We start from the raw sequence: 25,245 nt of genomic DNA on the forward strand, positions 1-25,245 counted from the left end.
TTAAATTTTGTCGATCAATGGCAATATGTTTTCATTAGATCTAGGGCCTACTGTACATAAAGAGGGTGTTGCAGAAACTCGCGATTATTCCCTAAATCGAGAAGGACATTTAAAATACCCACGACGCATTCATAAAGAGTTATCTCTAAATATAGATAATGCTACGTAAATGACTTTATTTATACGACGGGTATGTCCAGCTTGTTATAACAAAACATTTCACATTTTACGTTTATTTCATGCATAGTTTTTTTTTCCTAACATAGACTGGAGACCTGTAAGTAAACTTTTTTCACATCTATGGTCACTGTCGCCATATTGCACGAGAAAAGTTAGAACGATAAAAAACACAATAATGGCAAGTGCACCTCGCACATCATTTTGAAAGATGTACTGTAGTCAGCGTGCGTTAATATTTTTCAATATATAAAAATGTGTCCAATAATCATGCTGTTGATGCAATATCCAAGAAATTCCACTGAGTCTTTTCAAATTAGTTTCAAGTCAAATCTGAGCCACTAATTAACAGAACAATAATGAAACGAAATGCGTATGAAAAAATTAAATTATTTAAAATAACAGTAATTTATTTTTTAAGACATCGCCACTAAATAATAACATTAAACATTTGTCTTCTTAGTTTTAGATCACAATATTGAATATCAAGGAAAACAATTTAATTCTGCATGGATTTAAAATATTACCCATTAACTTTCTGACATTCTCTCCTTCTCTAGCTTCTCTAGCTCTCATGTCTCTTTCTCTCTCAAGAGAGATGTTACAATGTACTTTCATTATATAAGAAAAAATATGTATGTATATACCAGCCAGTCCAGGATTCGAACCCATGCTTTACCACTAGACCAGCTCCAACAGTGAAGTGTCATGTGCTATTTTATGTGCACATTTTGCATTTCGGATGGATAATAATTTTTATTCGATTTTTGTGATTTTCAAAAATATGCCTCTTTGAAACAAAAATCGGAAATGGCAGTTTTGAAGGAAATCCTGTCTTTTTATGTGTATATCAAATTCATTCTGTTTCAAGGAGGCAATTTTTCAGAACAATGGGGATTCCCTATATTTGAAAAACAGAAAACTTATTTTGCTATGTGACTAATTTACACTTCATTTAATGGCAAATTGGAAGTCGATATACATTTTCTCTAAATATCGTTCTACATTGTGCTGTATATACCGTTGTATCTGAAAAAAATGAAGACCGTTTTTCTGTACTTAAATTTTTCTTTGAAACTGCTACAACAGGGACCTATATATACTTAGTATATAGGTCCCTGCTACAACTTTAGGGAAAATAGCAATAGAACTGCAACACCCTCTTTCATGAACTTCATTCTAATTGACACCCCTCTTTTTGCAATAGAGAAAGTTATTCTCACTCAAATAAATTTAATATACATATAAACCAGAACTGTTGTGTTTATATAAAAGCGCACGGTGCTTTAAAGTCATTAGACACGATTATGTAATAGTAAACTAAATCTAGAGTATTCATACGCGTCAGCATAAACCGAAGTGCTTCTCACGAAACGTCAAATAGACATGTAGTTTTAAGCTGTATCTTTAAATTAACACTTATAATGACTGAATAAAAGCAAAAATATAACTTAGAAATAAATTATTGAGCAAATTTACTAAATATCATTTTAATGTGGGAACTATATTTTACCATGTAACGATATCCGTTCAGCCATTGAGAAAAAAAATGTAGCACCAAAACACAGGTGCTCGAAAATGTTATCTTATTATGTTTTAACCTGTTTGTTTCTTACTGTCCTTTTTACTGATGTCACAACAGGTATGTATATGATAAATATATGTGTTATTTAGAGCTATGTTAAGTTTGGTGCCCTTGTATTTTGTTATATATTTGTACATGCACCCCTGGCCTTGTGGCTTTCATTCGAGTGCAGACATTGTAATTGCCCTTCTTTGATATCAATATGATCCTCTTTTTTTGATCTCAAATTAATATTTTTTTTTATATAGCCATATCTCAGTATTGACGTGTTATTTTCTTTGGAAGCCTTGGAATCTGTTGTAATAAATCAAAAAGACATGAAAGATGTAAGACAAATTCCCACAAAAATAAAATTGTGTCCAGTGTCAACTTCAGACTTTAATTTAACAAGATCTGAATAATCATTACAAGAATTTGACCCTGACTTTAAGTCAACTGTGTACCTAGATAGAATGTTCTATCATTAAAATGATATTGTCCAATGGACATGTTTTAATGATAGAATTCGTTCCGTGTATTGTCAGTGTAGCAAAATAAACTGGGGAAGATACTGTTGAATTTTGGTATCTCGAACACGGATATCTCGAATACCATGGATATGTGGAAGTGATTTGGAAGTCCAAAGCACTTAATACTTTGAGTATTTTACCCATAATATCTCGAACCCTCAGATATCTCGAAGATTTTTTTTGGTCCTATCGAGTTCGAGATAACAAGGTTTGACTATAAATCTAATCTGCATGTTTACTACAAATAATCTAGAGAGTTCTAATTGTCAACATGGCAGTGCATAAATTTGAAGAGAGAAAAAAAGTATGTTGGAAAATGAATTGAATTTTTGTCTTCATATGGATTATTTCTTTAGGGTAGAAGGCATGTACGAGCTCAAAATAGGAGTGAAATGGATCACTGTGGTATCAATTCACCACAGAATTTTTTGTCGGCTTGATCACATTAAAAATCTCCATTTTTGGTTCGGTTCATTTTTTGGTTAGGATCACTATTCAGTCAGGTTTGGCATTCATAAAGGCAATCTACACAGCATGATTAATTTTTGAAAAAAAAGGTTACTGTGTCTATGTCATGGTATGGTTTTAATAACCAGCTGACTCATCTCCCAATTCTTTTAATTTGAATGTTGTAGTAGTTTTTACATCTTGAGCTTGACCAGGCCAGCCAGTATATAAATGCTCCGAAACATCAAATCCTGTTGACACATAGTCTACAAAATGATTGAGTTGTTTTCACTGTTGTAGGTTGGGTTTTGAATGTAGCATCCATAAATATTCAAATAAATTGACGAAAGTTTTATTTCATGCACTCTTGGTTTTTTTGTCTTTGTTTTTTTTTCCTACATTGTATTCCCGAAATTATCTTTCTCATTAGATAAGTTCTGGTTTTTACTAAAATATTGCATTAATGATTTTAGTATGTGCCATGTTGTTACAATATGAGTAAGTATCCCCAATAGACATGATAGACAGTGTTCAAATTGTTTGAAGGGGTGTCATTTCACACCCCAAATCAGACATGAAGCTAGGCTTTAATACAAGTAAAGGAGAAAAGATACAGCATGATATTTGGTGTGAAAAATGGAGTGTAATTGTACCCCTTACTTACTCCTCAGAGGTCTATCTGATGTTACATATTGGAGTCCCTAAAATGTTGACAGTTTGTGCACATACGGTAAAAGTCTTTTTTTTTAGATCAGAGTTATAATTGTTGCTAGAGATATGCTTTATGACTATATTAACAACCTTGACAATTAAATAAATACAAATACAAAATGTTTGCAACACAAAAACCATTTCCTTCCATGGAAGAGGTTATCTCAGAAGAAAAGTCATGCAGAAAAGAATCTGTCAGGAATTGACTGGAGACATTTGATGTAATATTATTGACATGTTAGGGCATTTCTAAGTAGTCAGAGCCAGATCTTTGATCCATTCAAATAAAAACTACAGGATCAAGTATTGAAATGGTTACAAAGAACTTTTATTAAATTAACAGGTATGAAACACCAATTAAAGTTCCAGAATGAGGTCATTGTTGGTTATTGCGACTTAATTGAAATCGTGAACAAAGTGTTAATTACCTACTTTTTACGATTCTGATACTTAACTCCCCCAGAGCTTTCTGATATCTGTTTAGGAAATAATGGATATATACAGTTAAATTTTGGTATCTCGAACACTGATGTTTGAATACCATGAATATATCGTAGTGATTTGGAAGTCCTAACCACTTATTCATTAAGTATTTTACACCTGATATCTTGAATCCTCGTATATCTTAAAGTTTTTTTTTGGTCCCATGGAGTTTGAGATAACAAGGTTTGACTGTATATCTGTCGGACAGTCCAGTTAAAGACTTCGGCCACTTGTATGCACTGTTCCATCAACTGTATTTCCACATATTGACAAATGAAAATATGCTTTTCTAAAGGAAAGAATAGACTTCTGCAGATTTTTTCTTGATTCAGTTTTTCAACACAATACATTTGTATATGAATGTAATGATCACTGTTTAAAATCAGTTTCTCCTCTGTGTCAAACCTTTTACATTTACTGAATTATGTATGGTATACATATCTACACTGATTTTCTGTCATTTCCCACCATCAGGCCTGTCCAAAGGCAAAAGGGTATTCTTTTAATACATGTATCATGTTGTGATCAAACATTCAGTGTGCAATCTTTTCTATGAATTTATTCCTTTGCCAGTCTCAAAACTGAAAAAATAAAGTGGCTTGCTGGACTTGCACGAGTATATTTTAAAGTTTGACTGGTGCTTTCTAAACCCTAATGGAATTGCAGCATAGTTGCAGTACAGAATAACATATGCAGCACTGAAGCAGTGCTTAATATAGCACACTGTGAGTTCAACTCCATCACTGCAGCCACTGTGCTCCAGAGCTTAACATAGAAGAATACAATGAAGAAGTGCAATTGTAGCACATTTCAAATATGATGTAAATTAGGATTGCAGTTGTACTGCATAAAAAAGTATGCTGTTCAGTATATGTGGGCATGCAGTTGACTTTTCTGAAAGCAGGGTGGCAGATAATGACTGGCCCATTCAAAAATTCAAGTTTTACCGTGGTTGACACACTCTTGAGGATGTTACTGCCAATATGGCAAATACAAATTTTTAAAGGAATTTTCCTGGAATCCAACCACTGTTCGACTCTTCTTTTAAACATATTGAATTTTACACTAGAAGTATCCAACCTTGCTGAAAAAAAGAATGATGGAGTCAACCAAAGGTTAAATTTTGGATTATGATGATGATCATGATAGAAGATATAGAAATTTTTCTGATGGACAGTAATTTTCAAAAATGAAACTTGTAAAGAGAGTTTGTTCTTCTTTTGATTGTTTAATACATTTCATTTATGAATGTGGGCCCTAAAATATAAATGTTGGCAAGTAGAGATTATAAAGTTGGAGCCCCATTTGGCCCAGATTGCTATGTTCCTGTGTTTTTTGCATCCCTTCTCATGGGTTAGTAATTTGACATTCAAGATCATCTTTGTTTGTTGATTGGAACACTGAAGGAAAGGGTTTTGTCAAGACCATTTAATTTCGTTAATCCAACTGAACTGAAAAATTATATCTTCCATTGCAAGTCCTCTCTTGATATACTGAAAATTATATAGAGCAAGTCCAACCTTGCTATAACTGAAAATTATATCAAGCATGTCAAACCTCAATATCAAGCAAGTCCAACTTTGATTTTCTGGATAAATCTAATCTTTATATGCTTAATAAGTGTAAATGTAAGTTGTGGATTCAAAATGTGCTTGGTTGATAAGCTAAGATAAACATACTCTGGTGTTTTGCATATCCATTGCAATATTTCAGGGAACATCAGCTTAAAAATACAAATGTATGTTGATACTTTGCAGGCTTGAAGTGCTTCTGCGCAGAATGCGTTTTCAACAACCAGACATGTGAGACTGACGGGGTGTGTCTTACGATTAGGTCCATAAGGAAAGATGGGACTGAAAAAATAAGATACAGGTATGTATGCAACATACATAATGTGTGAAAAAGTGAAGACAGTGAAAATAATATGTAAGGGTATTTTATTAGGTTGTCAAATTTTTATGTAAACTTTTTTAAAAAATCATCCTTGATACTGGTACTTTCTTGATAATAATTTTTTGTTAACAATTTCATAAACTTTGTTTGTTTGTTTTGTTTTGGTTTGGCCGTTTTTTTTGTTTGTTTTGTTTTGTTTTTTTTTTTTTTTACCTTAAATAAATGATCTTGGTTCAAAGTTACATATACATGGCTTTAGTCTTTTACACTTGATGATTATACGTAAATTAAGTTAAACAGTACAAGAAAAAATGCAAGTAAAGATTAAATTGACCATAATTGCGATAAAATATTCGGAGTGACTTGGATAAATCTGCAAGATCTATACATAAAAGAGGTACAACTTTAATACAGATTGCATGACATCCAAATACCAGTATTTAAATATATACCGCAATGGGATATATGCAATGTTGATAGTGATTTTAAAAATTCTACAGTAACAAGAAGACATTACAAATTTTTACATACTGTTGTCGTTTGATTTTTTTGCAGTTGTTATGATTTCTCTCCAAGCTTACTTTTTCCTGGTCAAACACTACCAACAGTTTGTCACAGAAAAGGCAAACAGTTAAACATAAGTAATGTTGAATGCTGCCAAACAGACTTCTGTAATGTGGAATTGAAACCAACATTAGCTACATATATTGATCATGGTACAGTTTGATAACATTAAAATTTATAATAAAACATAAACATAGTAAACACCACTGCACTGTCTGTCTGTCTGGCGTAAGTATTGAGAGGAACGGAATGTCTGCACACATCAAATCATTTATGCCAATTAGGCTGTCAAGCCCAAATATAGTCTCCATAACTTAACCTGGTACCGTAAGTCCATCAAATTTCACGAGACTTAATTTTTTGCAAGACGATAACAGTTATTTTTAAAATACCAATTTTGACTTGTCAAGTGTAAAAATAAATAGATGGACAAATTGTTGTAAACTTGCCATTTCTAATGACAGGAACTTTATTTTCAAGTTGAGACAATCTTGCTAATGTTTGCATAAATGAAATTGCAACCAAGTGGGATTCATGGTACACAGGTATTATCAAAGTGATGACAATTCGATAGTCATTCCAATGATGGGTTAAAATAACCTTCACAGCTTGGCTTTCACATGCTCTCAACACCCTCCCTCCCCCTGAAAAGTCCTTCTGCAAGTCAAAGCACTTTTTTTTTACAACCAGTTCATAATAATAGTATGATAATAATTATGAAGAAGTTTACAAAATGATATGAAAGTTGTATGCTACATTATTTTAATGCATTTATTATTTTGGTTTGTTTGTTTGAATATTTCATACCTAAATCTCATATACTGGTAGGTGTTGTGTGATATGTTTACATTCTAATATACAGGTGAGTACATTATTCTGTCTTCATACATTCAACGGGTCCAGTTCCAAGTAACTTAGGACTCTTACATAAACTAAAAGTTGGGCCAAAGTTGCACGGGTATTACTAAGAATGTATAGCATTATAGTAAAAGGTTTGTTTTTGGTTTGACCTGTACTTTGGAATCATCACTGTTTGTGGGGGACAACATTCAAGAATTTCATGGGTCGTCCTTACCACAGAATTTACATCCCCATGAATTATAACTTTGTCAGTGTATTTGTTCATTGAATCTTTTGTACATACAAATTATGCAGGAAATGATGGTCCCATAAACCAGTAAAATATCAATTGCCAAGGAACACTGACCCCAATGAAATAATGTGTTTCAGTATTTTTGTGATGAGTAACCAGGTGAAATATCTGAAATAACTCAGAGTCGTACCTAGATCAAACCTGTATGGATAGTTAATGTTTGGTCACATTTATTTAATAAGACTTGATTTTTTTATACTGTATTCTAAATACATGTAACTGGAGTAATTTATTGATCAATTCAAATAAAGCTATTTACCAATGTCTTTTAACTGAAGTTTCTAACTGAACACTAACTTGGTAGCAAACTTAGAGACAACTTTCCTAGAGGTGAGAACCGTGAGATTAAATATGTTTTGGATGAAGGAGAGATTTGTTTGATATCTTATAGTAATATAAAGATGAAGTTGTGCATTTGTATTTAAAATATTTTTTTTCATTTTTGTATAATAGGTGTAGTGTTGAAGCTGATAATCTTCCACGTATTCCGAACCATGACATCTTAGAGTGTATGAATACCAAACTTCGTGGAGATTCATCCAGTAAACTCTGTTGTAATGATGAAGATTACTGCAATAAACTTCTGCGACCTACATTTGCTCCACCCACAACCCATACTCCAACATTCAGAGGTAGGGCTGCAAAAAATATTTATTCTCTTAAATATTGTAGCAGAGGGAGAGGAGTGGGGGGGATATGGTATACCTGAGTTATTAGTTCAAGTCATTGAAGTGAGCTTTTCTGATCACTTGTTGTCTGGCATCCATTTTTCCATCTATCTATCCATCTGTAAATGTGACACATATTTGAAATCTTTTCTAGAACTAGAATTTTGACAAAACTTGCCACATTTAAATTCAAATTTGTTGAGATGAAGGCCACATCCTTTTAAAGGGGAAAATTAAGAAATAGTGAAAAATTGGTAGAATCTTCTATAAATCTTTATTTTGTACCAGGGATGACAACAGGTTTTTTATGATGAACTATCACATCATTCTCAGAGACATCCAAAACCAGGGACCAAAAAGTGAAGGGGTCTTAGCCTATCTTGTCCTTTCTTACATGAAATGACATCTGACTTGACACCTCAACCCTTACCTTAAAGAGTGCAGTTCAAGCTTTAGATTTTTGCAAAAACTGACAAATACTTTTTAAAAAAGGAATTGCCAGTTGTTGTTTTTTATTATGTAGGGGACTAAAATTGATTTATTGGACAAAATTTGATCAAGTTAATAAAAGATACATGCATATTAGGTTCATGTTAATTACTTACAAATTCTTTTTGAGTAAATGAAATGCATTGTAATATTTGTATACACATTTGTCTTTTCAAATGCTTGTCAAATTATTGAAACTATCTTCATCAAAGCATTTTAAAGTGCAGAAAAATTTGTGCAAAAGTAAAATTAAGCCATGTTTTTCTCTTCTGTTTTTAGGAATTATTTGGAAAGTGGATGAAAATACTTTTGGGGCAAAAATGTTTGTGGGGGATTGAATTTCATGGATTAGATTCTACAATAAAATTTAACAAAGTTGAACAAAGTTTTCTTGAAATTGCACTCAAAAAATAATAAAAACAATGAAATTTAGATCTAGTCTCCAAAAGTGTTTGTATAAGGCTAAGAAATTTTAACCTCACAAAAATTTCTGCCTCTTCATTATTTTGATTTTTTTTTTCAAATAAGAAATGCAAGTTTCTACATATCTGCTGTACATATATTCACAGAAACCATGCTCACATTACATGTATATCCCTCTTATAATGAAATGCACACACCTCCAGCATGCTTCTTGCATCAATATTACATTTCAAAGTCAATGATAAAGATGTTTTTTTTTTATTTTGGATACATTTTATTGTAGTCATGATAACCTTGAAGAATAAATAATAAATTAAATATGGCATTTAAGTGTTAATATACATGTCAGCTTAACTTCATTCTATGCCAATAAATACTTAAAGGAGTTCCTAAATATATGTAAAATATCATTGACCTTTTTCTCACCTTTTCAGAGAATCCTGAACCTAGACTGACCTTTGGAACATGGGAGTTAGTTTCTCTGATTGCTGGGCCTGTGATTGTGGTCTCCATCTTATTTGTCATATGTTTCCTCTCCTACAGACAGTGCCAGCATCAAGGGTACTGTCTCTCCCCCAAGGCCATGATAGATGGACCCAGTGAGACACAGCCCTTCATGCAGCCTGGCCAGAACACAGACACGCTGAGAGAAATGATCATGGAGTATTCAGGCTCTGGTTCAGGTAAACACTCAGAGAGATATTTAGGCTCTGGTTAAGGTAACTTGTGTTAAAGAAACCATTTTATAGCTTCAGCAGGCAAAAATTTTCAGTTACTTTTGTATTTGGCATTCTGGCAGGTGAAGTAACAAGTTTGATTTTTATGATTTTCATGTTTTGGGAGCCCATCCTCCCAAAATATAAATTCATTATGATGCAAGACATGCAAGAACAATGAATACTTTCTGTCGGTATGCTTGAGTGTTGGACCCTGCCTCAAACAAAGATGGCATTCATTTCTGACCTATTTAATATTTATGCATTTCAGGACTTCCCCTACTTGTCCAGAGAACCATTGCCAGACAGATTCAACTGGTGGAGATCATTGGAAAGGGTCGTTATGGAGAAGTTTGGCGAGGACGCTGGAGAGCTGAAAACGTAGCTGTAAAAATCTTCTCTTCCCGTGAGGAAAGATCATGGATACGAGAGGCAGAAATTTATCAGACAGTCATGCTGAGGCATGAAAATATTCTGGGATTCATTGCAGCTGATAACAAGGGTATCATTACACTAATTATGCTAATTTTTTTGAGTTGACATATACCAAGGAAGCAGTACTTCTTGCAACAAGGAATATTACAGATATCTCCCCATATGGCTGTCCTATTACTGATTCAGCACCAGCTTCATTAATTTAGACAAGACTTTGTTGTTATAGACCAACATTTTATTTTCCAAAGTTTTTGTGGGATATAATGTAAGCTGCTGCTCATATAAGATTTGGTGCAAAAACAACTCTCTTATTTTGAAGATGAGTTGAAACATTTCAATTAAATCAATAAAGTCTGTGATGATGAAATATTAAGTTGTAGTTTGTTGATATCACCTTGATCTATGTAGATTTTATTCATTAAATATTTAAACCCTCTGTCGAACCATAAAAAGAAATAATTCCGGCTAGACTGTTGAATCAACATTAGTAACCCTGACTACTCAATTTTAATGACAGCATTATCAAATTTATTGGCTTGCCTATCTTTGAACAAATTTTTCTGAAGAAGTATCTCTCTGTTGTCATTGGTTTGAAAGTCTTGTTACATATTTTACTTGCTATATCATTTTCATTTAATTTTAAAATCTTTTATTAGATTGATTCACTGTTTCAGTAACATCTTACTAAATTCATGTGATTTATGGCTTCTATTCACTGTGAAAAATTAGCATGCTCTTTCAACTATTTGCAGATAATGGCACATGGACCCAGTTATGGTTGATAACAGATTACCATGCCAATGGTTCTTTGTTTGATTACCTAAACAGAACAGTTTTGTCCACAACACAAATGATCAGACTGGCCATGTCTGCTGCATGTGGGCTTGCCCATCTCCACATGGACATTGTGGGCACAGAAAGTAAGTACAGTATATGGTAGAACTAGTGTCTTAAATATAGAGAATGAGAATTCATGAAAAATTGTAGATGGGTGTAATTTTTGCAATTAGAGAAACATTTTGGTAATTAACCCGCATGCAAAATTTTCTTTTAATCTTAATACCATATATGATATATACGATCAGCATGTTTGCTTTATTAAAGCAAAAACCATATAATCCTCACATTAAAGGTTTTGATTACAAAGAACACCAAAAATTACTTTCACAAATTTTTCCTTTTATACTATACACACCTACAAGGGGAAATATTGAATTCAGATGAGATACATGTATGTTGACTCATATAAGAATATAACCTCAAATCACCATGCATTAACTAAAGGCTGCATTTTAAAATACAGTTTCCTTACAATTTGTTTGTTTCCTAAAAAGATAATTGAAATTGATACTGTGGTTTCATCAATTTTCGTTGGCATCAATTTTCGTGTATTTTGTAAAACAGACGTTTTTCGAGGATAAGTAATTTTGTGGACAAAAGCATTGCCTATACAAATGAATAACATATTTCTTAAGTCAAAGAACATCTAATTTCGTGGATCTGCTCAACAATGAAATACTCGAAAATTGGTGCTCAAAGAATATTGATGAAATCACAGTATTTGATTAAAAAACTACAGCTGTTTGTGCAAATGTAACCATTTCTGGTAGAAGTGTGTTTGTAGTGTTGTTGAAAATATATAACAATCATTAAAAGAAACCTACATGTATGTTTTTTGTCGTTGTTTTTTTTTCCAGTTCATGCTGGGAAACCAGCTATTGCCCACAGAGACTTAAAAAGTAAAAACATTCTGGTTCGGAATGATGGGGTCAGTTGTTGTATAGCAGATTTAGGTAAGTAACGTGTGGCTTTTATATGTAATATGCGGAGAAAAGAATCTTTTACTGAAAGTTAGTTGAGAAGAATGTCTGATTGAGTGATGGTGAAATTGAAGCATAATTCCATACTAAAAAGGGCCGATGCTCTGTTCATAAGAATCAAAAAATATTTTCAGAAATACACACTTTAGAGTCCATATAAAATAAAAATAAAAGTAAGCTTATGCTTAAATTCTTTAAATTACAGTATGCCATTGTTTCATCATGTATTATGGATAAAAATGGAGAAAATACAACTGTATATTAGAGGATATTATTTAAGATTTTTGGCTTTAATTCTTAAATTATTCTTCTATGATTGAGTAATCAGATATGTGCAAGAAAACTTGTAATTGCCTTATGTAGGTTTGGCTGTCCGACATGACCCTGTAACGGATGCAGTGGATATTGCTCCTAATAACAGAGTTGGGACCAAGCGATATATGGCCCCAGAGGTTTTAAATGATACGATCAACATGAATCAGTTTGATTCCTTCAAGAGAGCCGATGTGTATTCATTTGGACTGGTGCTATGGGAGATTACTCGTCGCTGTTCAGTAGGAGGTATGACTCTTAGATCAGTGAATTAATCTATGAGTAAATCAAATTCTTGTTTTTGTAATATTTATTTTCATACATTTGTACATTTATACCCATTTGTTAGTCAAATGTGTTAAAAAGGTGTTTTCACATGAGCAATATTTAAGGAATGAAGCTTATTTTAACCATTTTTATATGATATAACTTGGGGCAGTTTATGCTTTATAAACCGCTTCACGGTTTATAAAAAAGCGTAAACTACCCCAAGTTATGTTATATCATATAACATAGGTTAAAATAAGCTTCGGTCCTTATAATTTAATTTCAGTGTAGACAATAAGACAATTTTTCCTCCAAAAATGGCTTCAAATTGAGCAAATTTTGAAAGTAACGTCAAGCGGAGTAATACGTTTTTGAACGTAACTCATTGTGATTCCTCTACACTCTGAACTACAGCAATGTCTGTAATGTACAAGTTCATAGGATTGAAAGTTAAAGTCTAGTAAGAGAACTAACTCCATAGTTCAAGTTGATGTAAATCTAACCTTATGCAAAGGTTGCCGATGACATTTTAATTGAAACAATTATTTAGTTGCATATAATACCGTACATTTAAGTAAATGATAATGCAAAAGTGTCTTATTTTTACATGTATACATTGTAGGTATAGTAGAGGACTATCAATTGCCATTTTATGATATTGTGCCCTCGGATCCCAGTCTCGAGGACATGAAAAAGGTGGTGTGTGATGACCGACAAAGGCCAGGGATCCCCAACAGATGGCAGACAGTAGAGGTCAGGAGGTTACAAATGACATCAGTCAATCACATTTCCATCATCTTATAAAAGAGATTACTGTATAATTCCTATTAACCGCCCCGGGCGCCTAGCAAATTGCAAAAAGGGGGCAGTTATTTTCGTATTCTAGTTATGATTTTTTATGTCATATTGTAACTTCAAAAAATCTTTTGAAAAAAATAATAATTTCAGAGAACCACTAAAAGATTGTCTAACTTTTCTTTAAGTTAAGATAATCCATCGAAATTATGCTATATGATTCATTTTTCCACCGAGAAATTAGAGAATACACAAGGAGAACAAATTTTGTAGGTAACTTTCACTTTCAGAAATACATAATGATTAGGTCGTTCTAAAAATCTTTCACTTTCAGGAATACTTTACGTACAAGTTACCCAATAACCAAGTTTCATTTTCACTTTCTTCAAATTATGGCGGACTTTCGATACGATTCTAGATTATTTTTTAATCACTGTACAGGGGGCCTTAATTCCCGACAATTAAAAAAAGATGTAGGGGGTGCTTTTAGGGGCATGGGCAGTTAATAGGGATTATACGGTAATTATTTCAGTGTAGAACTGAAGAATTTCAAGAACTTTTTCTTATTTTTGTATAAATGAAAACAATTCTGAATTTTAGTTAAACTTTTAATGTAGGAATAAAAAGTCTTGCATCTCAGCAGTGAAGTACAGTAAAACATGCTTGTAGCAAAGGATGTGCAAGGGATGAACAATTTTGATTCGTTTTAAACATAATTTGTGATCTTTGATAAGAATATGTTTTAAATCCACAGGGAATAAGAATCACTTCACTGTAAACATGAATTCATTAACATAAGCTTGTTCACTATAACTGTGTTTTATTGTATTTTTTTTTTTTTTTTTGTGAAACAATTTGAGGATTGCCATTTTTATAATCACCCTTTTCTATTTCAGAGTTTAAAAGTCATGTCACGGTTGATGAGAGAATGCTGGTATCACAATCCTGCCGCTCGGTTGACAACACTGCGCATTAAAAAATCACTTGATAATCTGGCAAAGTCAGAAGATATGAAAATCTGATACCAAAGATAACAAAAACTCTTAAAAGTGGCCATGGCTTTGGTATGACTGCAATCTGTTACAGTTGTATTGAACATTAGGTACATGTAGAACATGTATGATTGATGCTGGGCTTTCAGACTTTTGTACTTTAGTGGGAATGACATTGACAGCAGTCTGGGCATTTGTGATATACGTGTGTATGTGTGTGATAAGTATAATGTTCATGAGAAGTGTTGTATGTAGGTGTTGTTTGAGAAGTTGTTGAAGGAGATAGACATGGTTTACGTTGTTGTATGTCTTTTGCATTTTTTAAAATTCACTTTTAGAAAAAAAATGGATTCTTTTACCTCTTCCTTATACATTAATTGTTGATGTGCTTTTATTTTAAAATGTGATTTTAGTCTCTTAAATCTATCTTTATTCATTTTTACTGTCTGTACTTAATAAGGTTTTATTTAAGAAAACATGATCTATTTACAAGAACAACTTGAGGTTGATGATTGACTGTATTGTGACTACCTCACATCAAAAGAGGAAAAAGATACTATTAAGTCACTCAAACACTGAAAAGTTTTGGTAAAGAATTTAAATTATTTCATGGAAATGTATTGCTAATTCCAGTTCATTTGTATAGGGAACTGGTTTCCTTCTTCCTTTTTTTGGATTGCATGACTTTGCATGTATCCTGGCAATATTCTTATATGTTGTTAACAAATATACACTGTATATGCTAATGGCAAAAAAAGTTGTTGAATGCAGACATGTAGTGCTCTGTAAACTTGTACACAAATGAAATGTATATTTTCTTTACTGTAATGGCTTCAATTCTGTAATATTTCTCGGCTTTTTATGCCATGATTAAATCTTCAAATCATGTGCATGAAAAGTTTTTGAAATTCTTTAGTTTCATTTGATAATTGTGTATTTTTACAAGTGAATTCCACAGTGACAATTGTTGTAAATAATGTAGTCATAATCATGTGTTTCATGTCATAATAAGTTAAGTTGGATTAAAGTCCTTTTTCCAATTTGTCATTTTTTTAGCATTAAGATTTTATGTTGGTATCAAAATACATGTACATGTATACTAGTATATACTAGTATATGTGTAAATTAAAAAAAAATATATTTATCATGTCTCAATAAGTTAGAGGGGTGAAAGTGGATCAAAATCACATTATTCATTTTATTTGACTATATTGTAGAATATGTTTACCTTTTAATAGAACAGAAAAAAATCTGTTTTGTGTAGAATTTTGTCATTATTTTGAAGCAAAAATCTTAAAAAAAAAAAACTTTAAAACTCTACAAAATTAAGTCACAAAATTCATTCTGCAAAAATTGAATTTGTAAAGAAGAAATTGCTGACAACCCTTTTATTGAAATATTAATTCCCTAGCAGAAAGTCTGTATTGCATTGTTTTATGAAAATTCATTATGTCTAAATCATATTTTCTGACTGTGAATAAGAGGTTTGAACTACTAGCGTGTGTCATGATGCCAAGCAATTGCATTATAACATACTGTAAGTATTACTTTGATAGGTACATATCTTTGTGTTGTTCTATAATTTGTGTACATGTCCTCATTTTGTGAATTTTAGCCAATTTTTTTTTGTATGTGCAGATTTTAGAATACATGTATTTATTACAATAATGTGTGGCTAAAGTGCTTTTTCTGTATTATATTTTTAGGATCAGTGAGAGTATATTCATTTATTAACATATGACATAATGGTTGTGTACTGATACATTTTAGTTTCTTTGCTGGAATCAAAATCTCAAAATAGTTGATCAGCATGACAATTTATATACTTTTTTAGAATCAAAGTTTTACAATGGTGTAGGTTAAATCCTTGTTAAATGATTATTACAGTGTAATCTTTTTTTTTTATCTTTTAATTTGGATTTTAATTTTTTTCAATCTTGGATAAACAATTACCTTTCAGGATGAATATGTAGTGGTGAAATAACAAATTTGTAAGCTTGTGACATAGCTATTATACTGAAACCAAAAAAAAGAAATATACTACATTTTTTATAAGCTGATTTAAGTAAAATATTTATTGTACTGTTAATGTAAATACTGATTTTTCTGGTTAGCATTTTAAGTTTGTTAAACTCTCTCGGGAATGATTCTTCAAGTTTTGATCTGGACTAAATTTAGTCATTTATACCAGATCAGTTTAATACTTCTCAAAAAAATCTTTGACTATACACTTTTAACTTTTATATAACTCAAACAATTTAATGAACTGAGGTGTCATACTATTAAACCTGATCCTTACCTGTATAGGGCATTGCACTAAAGGAATATTGTCATCAGTTATATAAAATCCAATATTTTCAACAGAAGCAGTAAATGACTTGTATAACATTGCTTTGCTTTGTATAATACAGTTACCCCCAAGTCTACATTGCTCTGCACATATAAATCTATACAGAATTTAAAAACATACAATTTTTTCCCTCTCAGCTATACTTCAGACAGAGTCGAGTATAAATGAATAAAATGGAAACATGGAATTTCCCCAAAATGTTTACAAAAAGCCCTGTACCTTTGTTCAGTGTCTCAACTTTACTTTTTGACATATTGTGTTAAAATGTCAAGACATGTTCAGTGGAATAAAATTCTGAAATATTTAGCTGTTTACTTGTTTTCAGAATTAATACTGCCTAAATCATCACGGGCCTATAAATGTTATTTGTTTAGCAACAACTGTTGGAAGACAACATGAGCTATTGTGACAGTAAGTGCCTGTTGTTCGTCGATCAGTTTGTAAACAATTTTCCACTTATGTTGCGATTACGACAACGACACAGCAACGCGGAGCATCCTCTCGCAAAAGAGCATTTTGAATCCGATCTAAATAAATACTTGCGTAACTTCCGTTACGCACGCATGCACTCGCTCACTCAACACACAAGCGCGTTACTATATCCCCTCGTACTTAGTTCCGAGGGGATCATAAAACTTTGTACACATGGCATGTACATTGTACATTATACATGTATCCCCTACTACCCAAACTTCGTCACCACAAGCGGAAAACACGCCAGATTACTCTGAATTATTTTTTGATTTGATTCTTGTTTGCTACACTTAGTAATGAACTTAAACATTGTTTTCAGAACTATTTTTAAAAATCCAGTTATTAAGTTTGATTATACAAAACTACTATAAATAGAACGCGTATCACATCCGTGTACATTACTTCCAGTGAACCCCAACTCCGTCACCAGGGCCCTCTACAATATGTCAACATATTAATTAGAATTTTTTTCCAGTTTAGTTTTTCTCCCTTCATCTTAAACTTGTAATTTAACATGGAAAATTAGTTTTGAAGATTTAAAATAGCATTAAATTGTATTTTAGGAAAAGTTTCAACAAAAGAAAAAATATAACGTTAAGGTATCCGATCCATAATAGCCTCAGATTCAATGAATCTGAATGCATAACAGATATATATTGGCTGAAAACTCAGTATATGTGGACATAATCTTCATGTTTTAGTAACAATATGTAAGAGCGGAATGTGTCCTAATTTTTGACCTTGTCCTGTCCTTTAAGAGTTATCCCCCTTTGCTTTTAATCAATAAAAATCAATTCTAAAAAAATCTATCTGGTAAAAAGATTAGTTTTCAATCGTATTTCTATTCCTAATGATTAAATACATCTTTCCACCACAGCATTTTTTTTGATATTCTTAGTATTTAAGTTTTTATTTTCAAAAAATCTACTTGTCCCCATAGACCTCAATGCATTCTTCATTAATTAATTACAGCTTAGGTAATTATATTTTTGAAGATTTCTCCTGGTAAATCCTTTTCTACTCTAAAATGTTTTATGTCTCCCCTTCCAGGGGAGACATATTGTTTTTGTCGATTTTCTTATTAAGGTCTTCCGACTTCCTTCGGAAGACCTTATTATTTTCCGTCTGTTTTCTATTATTATTATTATTATTCTTTTTTTCATAGTACAGGCCATATCTCAGCTATGCGTGGATCAATTTGAAAGATTTTTTCAGGGAAGACGCACCATGAATATATCTCCAGGGGTGTCCCTCACTTTTTTGCAATTCACTTCCGTTCGCGATTTTTGGGGAAAATTGTATTTTTTAAATGGAATTTTGTCCGTTAATTTTCTCGAGAACGGCTAAAGATATGAAATTGAAACTCATGGACGTGATAGAACATTAAATGGAGATATGGTGATCGACCTTTATTTTTCGTCGTTCGTACTTCCGGTCGCGAACGGAAGTGAATTCAAAAATGTTAAATTTGCAACTTTTTTGTTTTTCAATATTTTTCTTTGAAATTTACAGGGCTAATAGAGAGTCTTTTAAGAGTTCTATGTATATTTTCATCATTTTGATTGATGCATTTATTGCAAAGATATGACCGATGCAAACTTTCTCGTATGTTGCGGGTTCGAATCCTGCTGGGGCGGGAGATTGTTTCTCTCTTTTTTCAGTTGAAAATAATATTTTTCTCCTTGAAGACATGTATGATAGTTTTTGCTTATTTTTTAAAGAGTTTTGTTTACAGAGATTCTACAGAAAACCTTTAATTATTATGAGCTATGTTGAAAGACTGTGTTACATGAACGTAAACGAAAAATACCTTCAATAAAGTATTAAATGAAGTGAGATGGCATAGCGTTCTAGAGAAAAAGTTCGGTCGGAAGACCACTTGTTGCCTTAGCAACAAGAAACGCATCTAGTTCTTCTTCTTCTTCTTCCTCCAAATTTTGTCCAGGCCGTAACTTTAATACCCTTTGACATTAAGACTTCAAACTTGGAACATAGATAGATGACATTGAGAAGGAGTGCACGCCACCAACATTTTTGACCTTGACCTATTTATAAGGTCAAGGTCAATCTTTTACATCAAAATAGAGTTTAGCCCATAACTTGAGATCCCTTTGATATTAGGACTTCAAACTTGTAACATAGGAAGAAGACCTTGAGACAAAATGCACTGCATTAGAATTTTGACCTTGACCCCTTCCTGCCTTCAAGGTCAAATAGGGAAAAAACACGATCTGACCATAACTTGAGAACCTTTTGACATTAAGACTTCAAACTTGGAACATGCAGAGGTGGTATAAAGGAAGGATGCATGCCACCAAAATTTTTGACCTTGATTCAATTATTATAAGGTCAAGGTCAATCTTTTACATCAAAATAGAGTCCAAGCCATAGCTTGAGTACCCTTTGATATTAAGACTTCAGACTTGTAACATAGAAAGAAGACATTGATACAAGATGCAACACACCAAAATTTTTGACCTTGACCTCTTTTCTTCCTCAAGGTCAAATAGGGAAAAAACTTGATTAGACCATTACTTAAGAATCCTTTGTTATAAACACTTCAGACATGGAACATGCAGAAGTGGTATGAAGGAAGGATGCATGCCACCAAAATTTTTGACCTTGATCCAATTATTATAATGTCAAGGTCAATCTTTTACATCAAAATAGAGTCCAGGCCTTAGCTTGAGTACCCTTTGATATTAGGACTTCAAACTTGTAACATAGAAAGAAGACATTGTTACAAGATGCAACGCTTCAAAATTTTGACCTTGACCCCTTTCTTCAAGGTCAAATAGAGAAAACATGACTAGACCATAACTTGAGAACCCTGACATTAAGACTTCAAACTTGGAACATGGAGAGGTGGTATAGAAGAAGGGTGAATGGCAACATTTTTTCACCTTGACCTATTAATAAAGTCAAGGTCAATCGTTTACATGAAAATATAGTCTAGGTCATAACTTGAGAACTTTTTGACATTAGGATTCCAAACTTGGAACAAGGAAAGACAACATTGAGACTAAATGTACTGCATCAAAATATTTGACCTTGACCACTTTCTTCTGTAATTGTATTTTATTTTTGACGCATTCTTGAACTTGACTGTAATTTCTTGGCATTGGATTGTAGATTTTCAGCATGTTACATAGGCTGTTACCGGGGGGGGGGCTTAGCTCCCCCTCTTTTTTTGCAAAGATAGACATAATATAGGCATTGGAAATTGGGGCTTACCTCTTTTTGTTGGTTTAGCCCCCCCCCCCCTTTCAATTAGCCCCCTCGATTTCAATTTGCTTCCGACGCCTATGTGTACAAAATGACTTCACTATCGCATTCGTTTACAAACAGCACGGAGTTTTCCGAAAGTGACGGGGCTAGGGTAGTGACGGAGCTAGGGGTTTGGCGATAGATTACACAGGATTTCCGTGTACATATCGGTTTGAATTTGATGAAATATAAAACATTTTTGTGAAGTTTTTCTTTCAAATTTCACTCCTACAGTTCGACTTAGCAGAATTTGCAACATGAAGACTAAACTAAGAAAAAAATATTTTATTTCGGTTTTCTGATAAATCCTTTAAAACGCTATGCCTACAATCCAATAAAATCTTATTCAACAGTCTCGTTTGAAGTCATCTTTTCGCAAGTTTTACGGTTGATACAATGACGTTGTCAGCACATACAACCTATCATTGAGTCAAATGCTGACTGACGTTTTTTTATAATAATTGTTAGGCCATTATTTATACACTGAACTGTCAACGGATTTTTCCGGTTTTTTCCCGATCATGACAAGGAGCACACGGCGGGTGTGACCGGTTGGCAGGGGATGCTCACTCCTCCATGGCACGTGATCCCACCTCTAAATTTTGAGGCCCGTGTTTGCTCTGCTCCAAATTTGTATCGTTTCATTGGACTTTCCAATTTGAATACTGTTCGTTATCTTCATATTTCATTCACAAGTTTGAATATAATAAGATTCCTAATTCTGTTTATCGCTTTTTTATTTCAAGGAACAGTGTTGACATGCTTATCAAAATTCGAAAATTCTTTAAAAACGCAAAATTTAATCTTTCTTTAGTTTTGTCTTGGTACACAGATGCACAATACTAAGATGTATGACTCTGTTTGGTACATAGATAGACTATATATAGTGAGTTATATGACTGTGTTTAGTTTTGAAAATGTTCCATAATTACTTATTAAAACAAATCATTCTGTGAAATTCTTTAAAACACCCATCTTCCTACAATTCGTCTGATTTCAATGAGTCATGGTGCACCAGATCCGTAGGAAGCAATTTAAGGGGGGGGGGGGACACAAACCAAACCTTATCTGTGTACCACGTTTTACAACTTGTATCTTTTAGACTTATCTACAGGGACAATTGGTGAACCATTGTAGCTCACTGTAATTAACTTTTGCGAAGTGCATCATATTCTTGAGAACCTGGAACAATTCTCGGTAAAAATTAGTGAAAACAAATTAAATAATTGTCACAAAGTGTTGCAAACAGTCCACTTCTGTAGGAAAAGCAAATTCAAAGAATTGTGATCCCTCGCTTTCAGTGTCTTAGTAGATGGGATGCCATTATTTATGGTATATTGTAACTGTCTGGCTTGTGTGTCCTGTCTTGTCTGTGCATCATACAAAAAGACATAAATTATTATATTAATAACAGTTATAGCAAAGATATAGATTTTCAAAACTACATCAAACTTCAAGATCAAGTAATGAGGTCTTGTCATTATTAATGCATATGTGAAAATAAATGTGTCGTAACGCCACGAATGCCCCCACAGGCAGAAAAAAATTTCAAATGTCATATTTAGTTATAAACTTGCATTCGAACTTGACCTGTATTTTCTGGTAAAATACCTGCATATGCAATTTAAACCTCATAACCATATACCAGATTCGCCCCGTCTTAAATTTGCCCACTTGGGTCTAAGACTAAAGGGGCGAAAATAAAAACGGAGGCGAAAATTTCCCTGTATACAGTAATAGGACTAATCATGGCTTTGTTTGTCTTGTGAAGAAGAATTTTAAAGATTTCTTTCCCGGGGGTCATGATTTGAATCTACACTATGTAATGAGACTTTCACGTTTACATGTACCTTTTCTAGCCAAGTGGCTCTTGAGAAGAAGATTTTTAAACAAGAGGCGTATGGGTCACATCGCTCACCTGAGCACTTAAGCTACTGCTAGAGAAAAGCAGAAAACAGTTCAGTATTGAGAAGATTAAATATATAAGTGGCCACACCCTAACCCCTGGGGTGATGATTCGAAAACTGCCCCAAGATGCTTCTATATTAATAAGACTAATCGTTGCCTTGCTGTTCTTGAGAAGATTTTTATAAAGATTTTTTCCTATATACTTTGTTCCTTTATTGTGGCCCACCCTACTCCGGTGGGGGGGGGGGGGGGAATGGGGTCATGATTTGAACAAACTTGAATCTACACTACCTGAGGATGTATTACTACGATTAATCATACCTTTGCTGTTCCTAAAAACGATTTTTTTTTTTTAAAAAAATCATATTCCTATGTAAAATTTTGATCCCCTGTTTTGGCCCACCCTCCCCCTGGGGGTCATGATTTGAACAAACTTGAATCTACACTAGGCCTACTGAGAATGTTTTTGTATTAATATGACTAATCATGGCCTTTCTGTTTTGAGAAGAAGACTTTGACAGATATTTCGTTTCTATTCCTATGTAAAACTTCGATCCTCTGTTGTAGTCCCATCCTATTATGGGAATCAATATTTGAATCTACAAAAACGTACGGTGCTTCTGCATGAATATGACTAATCATGGCTTTTCTGTTCTTGAGAAGAATATTTATAAAGATTTTTTTTATATATTCCTACGTAAAACTTTGATGTCCTGTTGTAGCCAACCCTATCTCCGGGGGTCATGATTTAAACAAACTTGAATCTACACTATGTTATGAAGCTTTCACACAAGTTTCATTTTTTCTGACCAAGTGGTTCTTTAGAAGATTTCTAAAAGATGCCATTAAAATTTACACTAATCTTAATCACCCCCCTCCCCCGAAACAAACTTGAATCCTCTTTATCCAAGGATTCTTTGTGGCAAGTTCGGTTGAAATTGGCGCAGTGGTTCTTGAGAAGAAGTCGAAAATATGAAAGGTTTACAGACGCCACACAACAGACGACAGACAGAGGGATGCAAGACACTTTTCGACCAGAAAAGCTCACTTGAAGCTTCTGCTCAGGTGATTTTAAAGATGTCATTAATTTTCAATAATTCTTAATTATCTCCCTTGAAAGAGGACGTGGCCCATCTTGTGAACAATATAAATCCCCTTTACCCAAGGATGCTTTGTGGCAAGTTTGGTTGAAATTGGCCCAGTTGTACTTGTGACGAAGTCAAAAATGTATAAAGTTTACAGACACACGACAGAAATAGACAGTCGGATGGCAAACGCTGTTCGCTTTTACCTGAGAACGCTTCTGTATAAATATGACTAACCATGCCTATGCTCCTCTTGAAAAGAAGATTTTGAGAGATTTTTCCCTATATTTTTGTACGTAAAAATTGATCCCCTGTTGTGGCTTCGCCCTACCACCCCCCATCCCCCACCCCGGAGGTCATAATTTGGACGAAATTGAATCTGTACTAACATTAGGATGTTTTCATAAAAATATTACTAATCATGGATTTGTCGTTCTTGAGAAGAAGATTTAAAAAGATCTTTTCCTATATATTCTCATGTAAAACTATGATCGGCCACTGAGGTCATGAATTGAACAAACTTGAATTAAAAGTACCTGAGGATGTTTCAATATAAATAAGACTAATCATGACTTTCTTGTTCTTGAGAAGATTTTAAAGATTTTTTTCCTATATATTCCATTGTAAAACTTTTTAAAGTCATTATATATATATATATATATATATATATATATATATATATATATATATATATATATATATATATATATATATATATATATATACAAATATATACCTTCCCAATCCAAGGTACTTTTACATGGCACATGTTTTGGTAGGACTAAGGGAGATATGTTGCCAATGGTATCATTTGATAAAGTCTGTCATAGTATCTCCTAGGGCTGGATATCGGCTTGAAATTTCGTATTGCGATATTTTTAACTGTATTGGGATATGTATTACAGTAATTTAAATGACAATCAAAATGCCATTTTCCTATTTTATTAACCTCCATCTGTAAGCACAGTGTGTTACAAAACAGTTCTTGTTGATTTCGGTACAGTTTTGAAACGAAATGCAACCATACAACGGCAACCTTACCGTTTGGTACTGTTTGGCACGATTGAAAACGTTCCTGACATATTCAATTTCATATTTTAGTTACAAAATCTAAAGCCCAAGCAGTTTGCCGGTATATCAGTACTGGAAAAACGTATCGCAATACGATATTTTTGTTAACGAATTGCAATATACCGGAATACCGATATTATTGCGCAACCCTTATACTAGTATCTCCTTTCACATTCTAAGCAGTGCCCAATTCATCTTTTGGAATACCGTTATAATTGGTGGAGTTCTGTAGTTATACAGTAAGGTTTCGGAATTTCCGTTTAAATTCTACTGGGGTTCAAGTAGATGTGGAGGTCGAAAAACGACGTTATTCTCAAACTCCTGCTTCCCAGAACTTCTCAAACATTTTACGCAGTAGCCATATCTTCTTTTGACTTTGATTGATGGTGTCCAGTATATTTCAAATAAGGTTATGGGATTTTCATTTTTATCCAGAGGGATAACTGGGAGTCAAAATATGACGTTTTTGTGCAGAATCCTGGTTCCCTGAACTCCTTACAAGTATACATTTTACAGTAGCCACATCTATTTTTCTTTTTTTTTTTGGGGGGGGGGGGGTATGATTGGTGGTGTTCTGTAGATGTACAACAAGGACTGGAATTTTCATTTTATCATTAGAGCCTCTTAGGGGTCGAAAAAGATGTTTTTCTA

At 33.1% G+C, this 25,245-nt stretch overlaps 3 protein-coding genes across 3 annotated transcripts in view; 2 read left to right on the plus strand and 1 right to left on the minus strand.

Moving 5' to 3' along the window:
• LOC133192256 (A disintegrin and metalloproteinase with thrombospondin motifs adt-2-like) overlaps positions 1–25,245 on the plus strand; it is a 435,058-nt gene that overhangs the window by 256,126 nt on the left and 153,687 nt on the right. The gene's annotated exons all lie outside the window — the stretch shown is intronic.
• Positions 1–25,245, minus strand: part of LOC133192258 (tubulin-specific chaperone cofactor E-like protein) — a 479,266-nt gene that overhangs the window by 203,935 nt on the left and 250,086 nt on the right. The window lies entirely within an intron of this gene.
• On the plus strand, positions 1,717–17,095 carry LOC133192252 (TGF-beta receptor type-1-like). Its single transcript, XM_061328244.1, has 10 exons — positions 1,717–1,819; positions 5,670–5,784; positions 7,976–8,154; positions 9,537–9,785; positions 10,090–10,320; positions 11,006–11,173; positions 11,951–12,046; positions 12,437–12,634; positions 13,275–13,405; positions 14,344–17,095. Exons 1-10 carry the CDS (start codon positions 1,756–1,758, stop codon positions 14,467–14,469), a joined length of 1,557 nt encoding a protein of 518 aa, XP_061184228.1. The 5' UTR covers positions 1,717–1,755; the 3' UTR covers positions 14,470–17,095.

Source organism: Saccostrea echinata, unplaced genomic scaffold (genome assembly GCF_033153115.1).
Source record: "Saccostrea echinata isolate AGI-Se365-2 ecotype Australia unplaced genomic scaffold, CSIRO_AGI_Sech_v1 ptg000025l, whole genome shotgun sequence".
Lineage (NCBI taxonomy): Eukaryota > Metazoa > Mollusca > Bivalvia > Ostreida > Ostreidae > Saccostrea > Saccostrea echinata.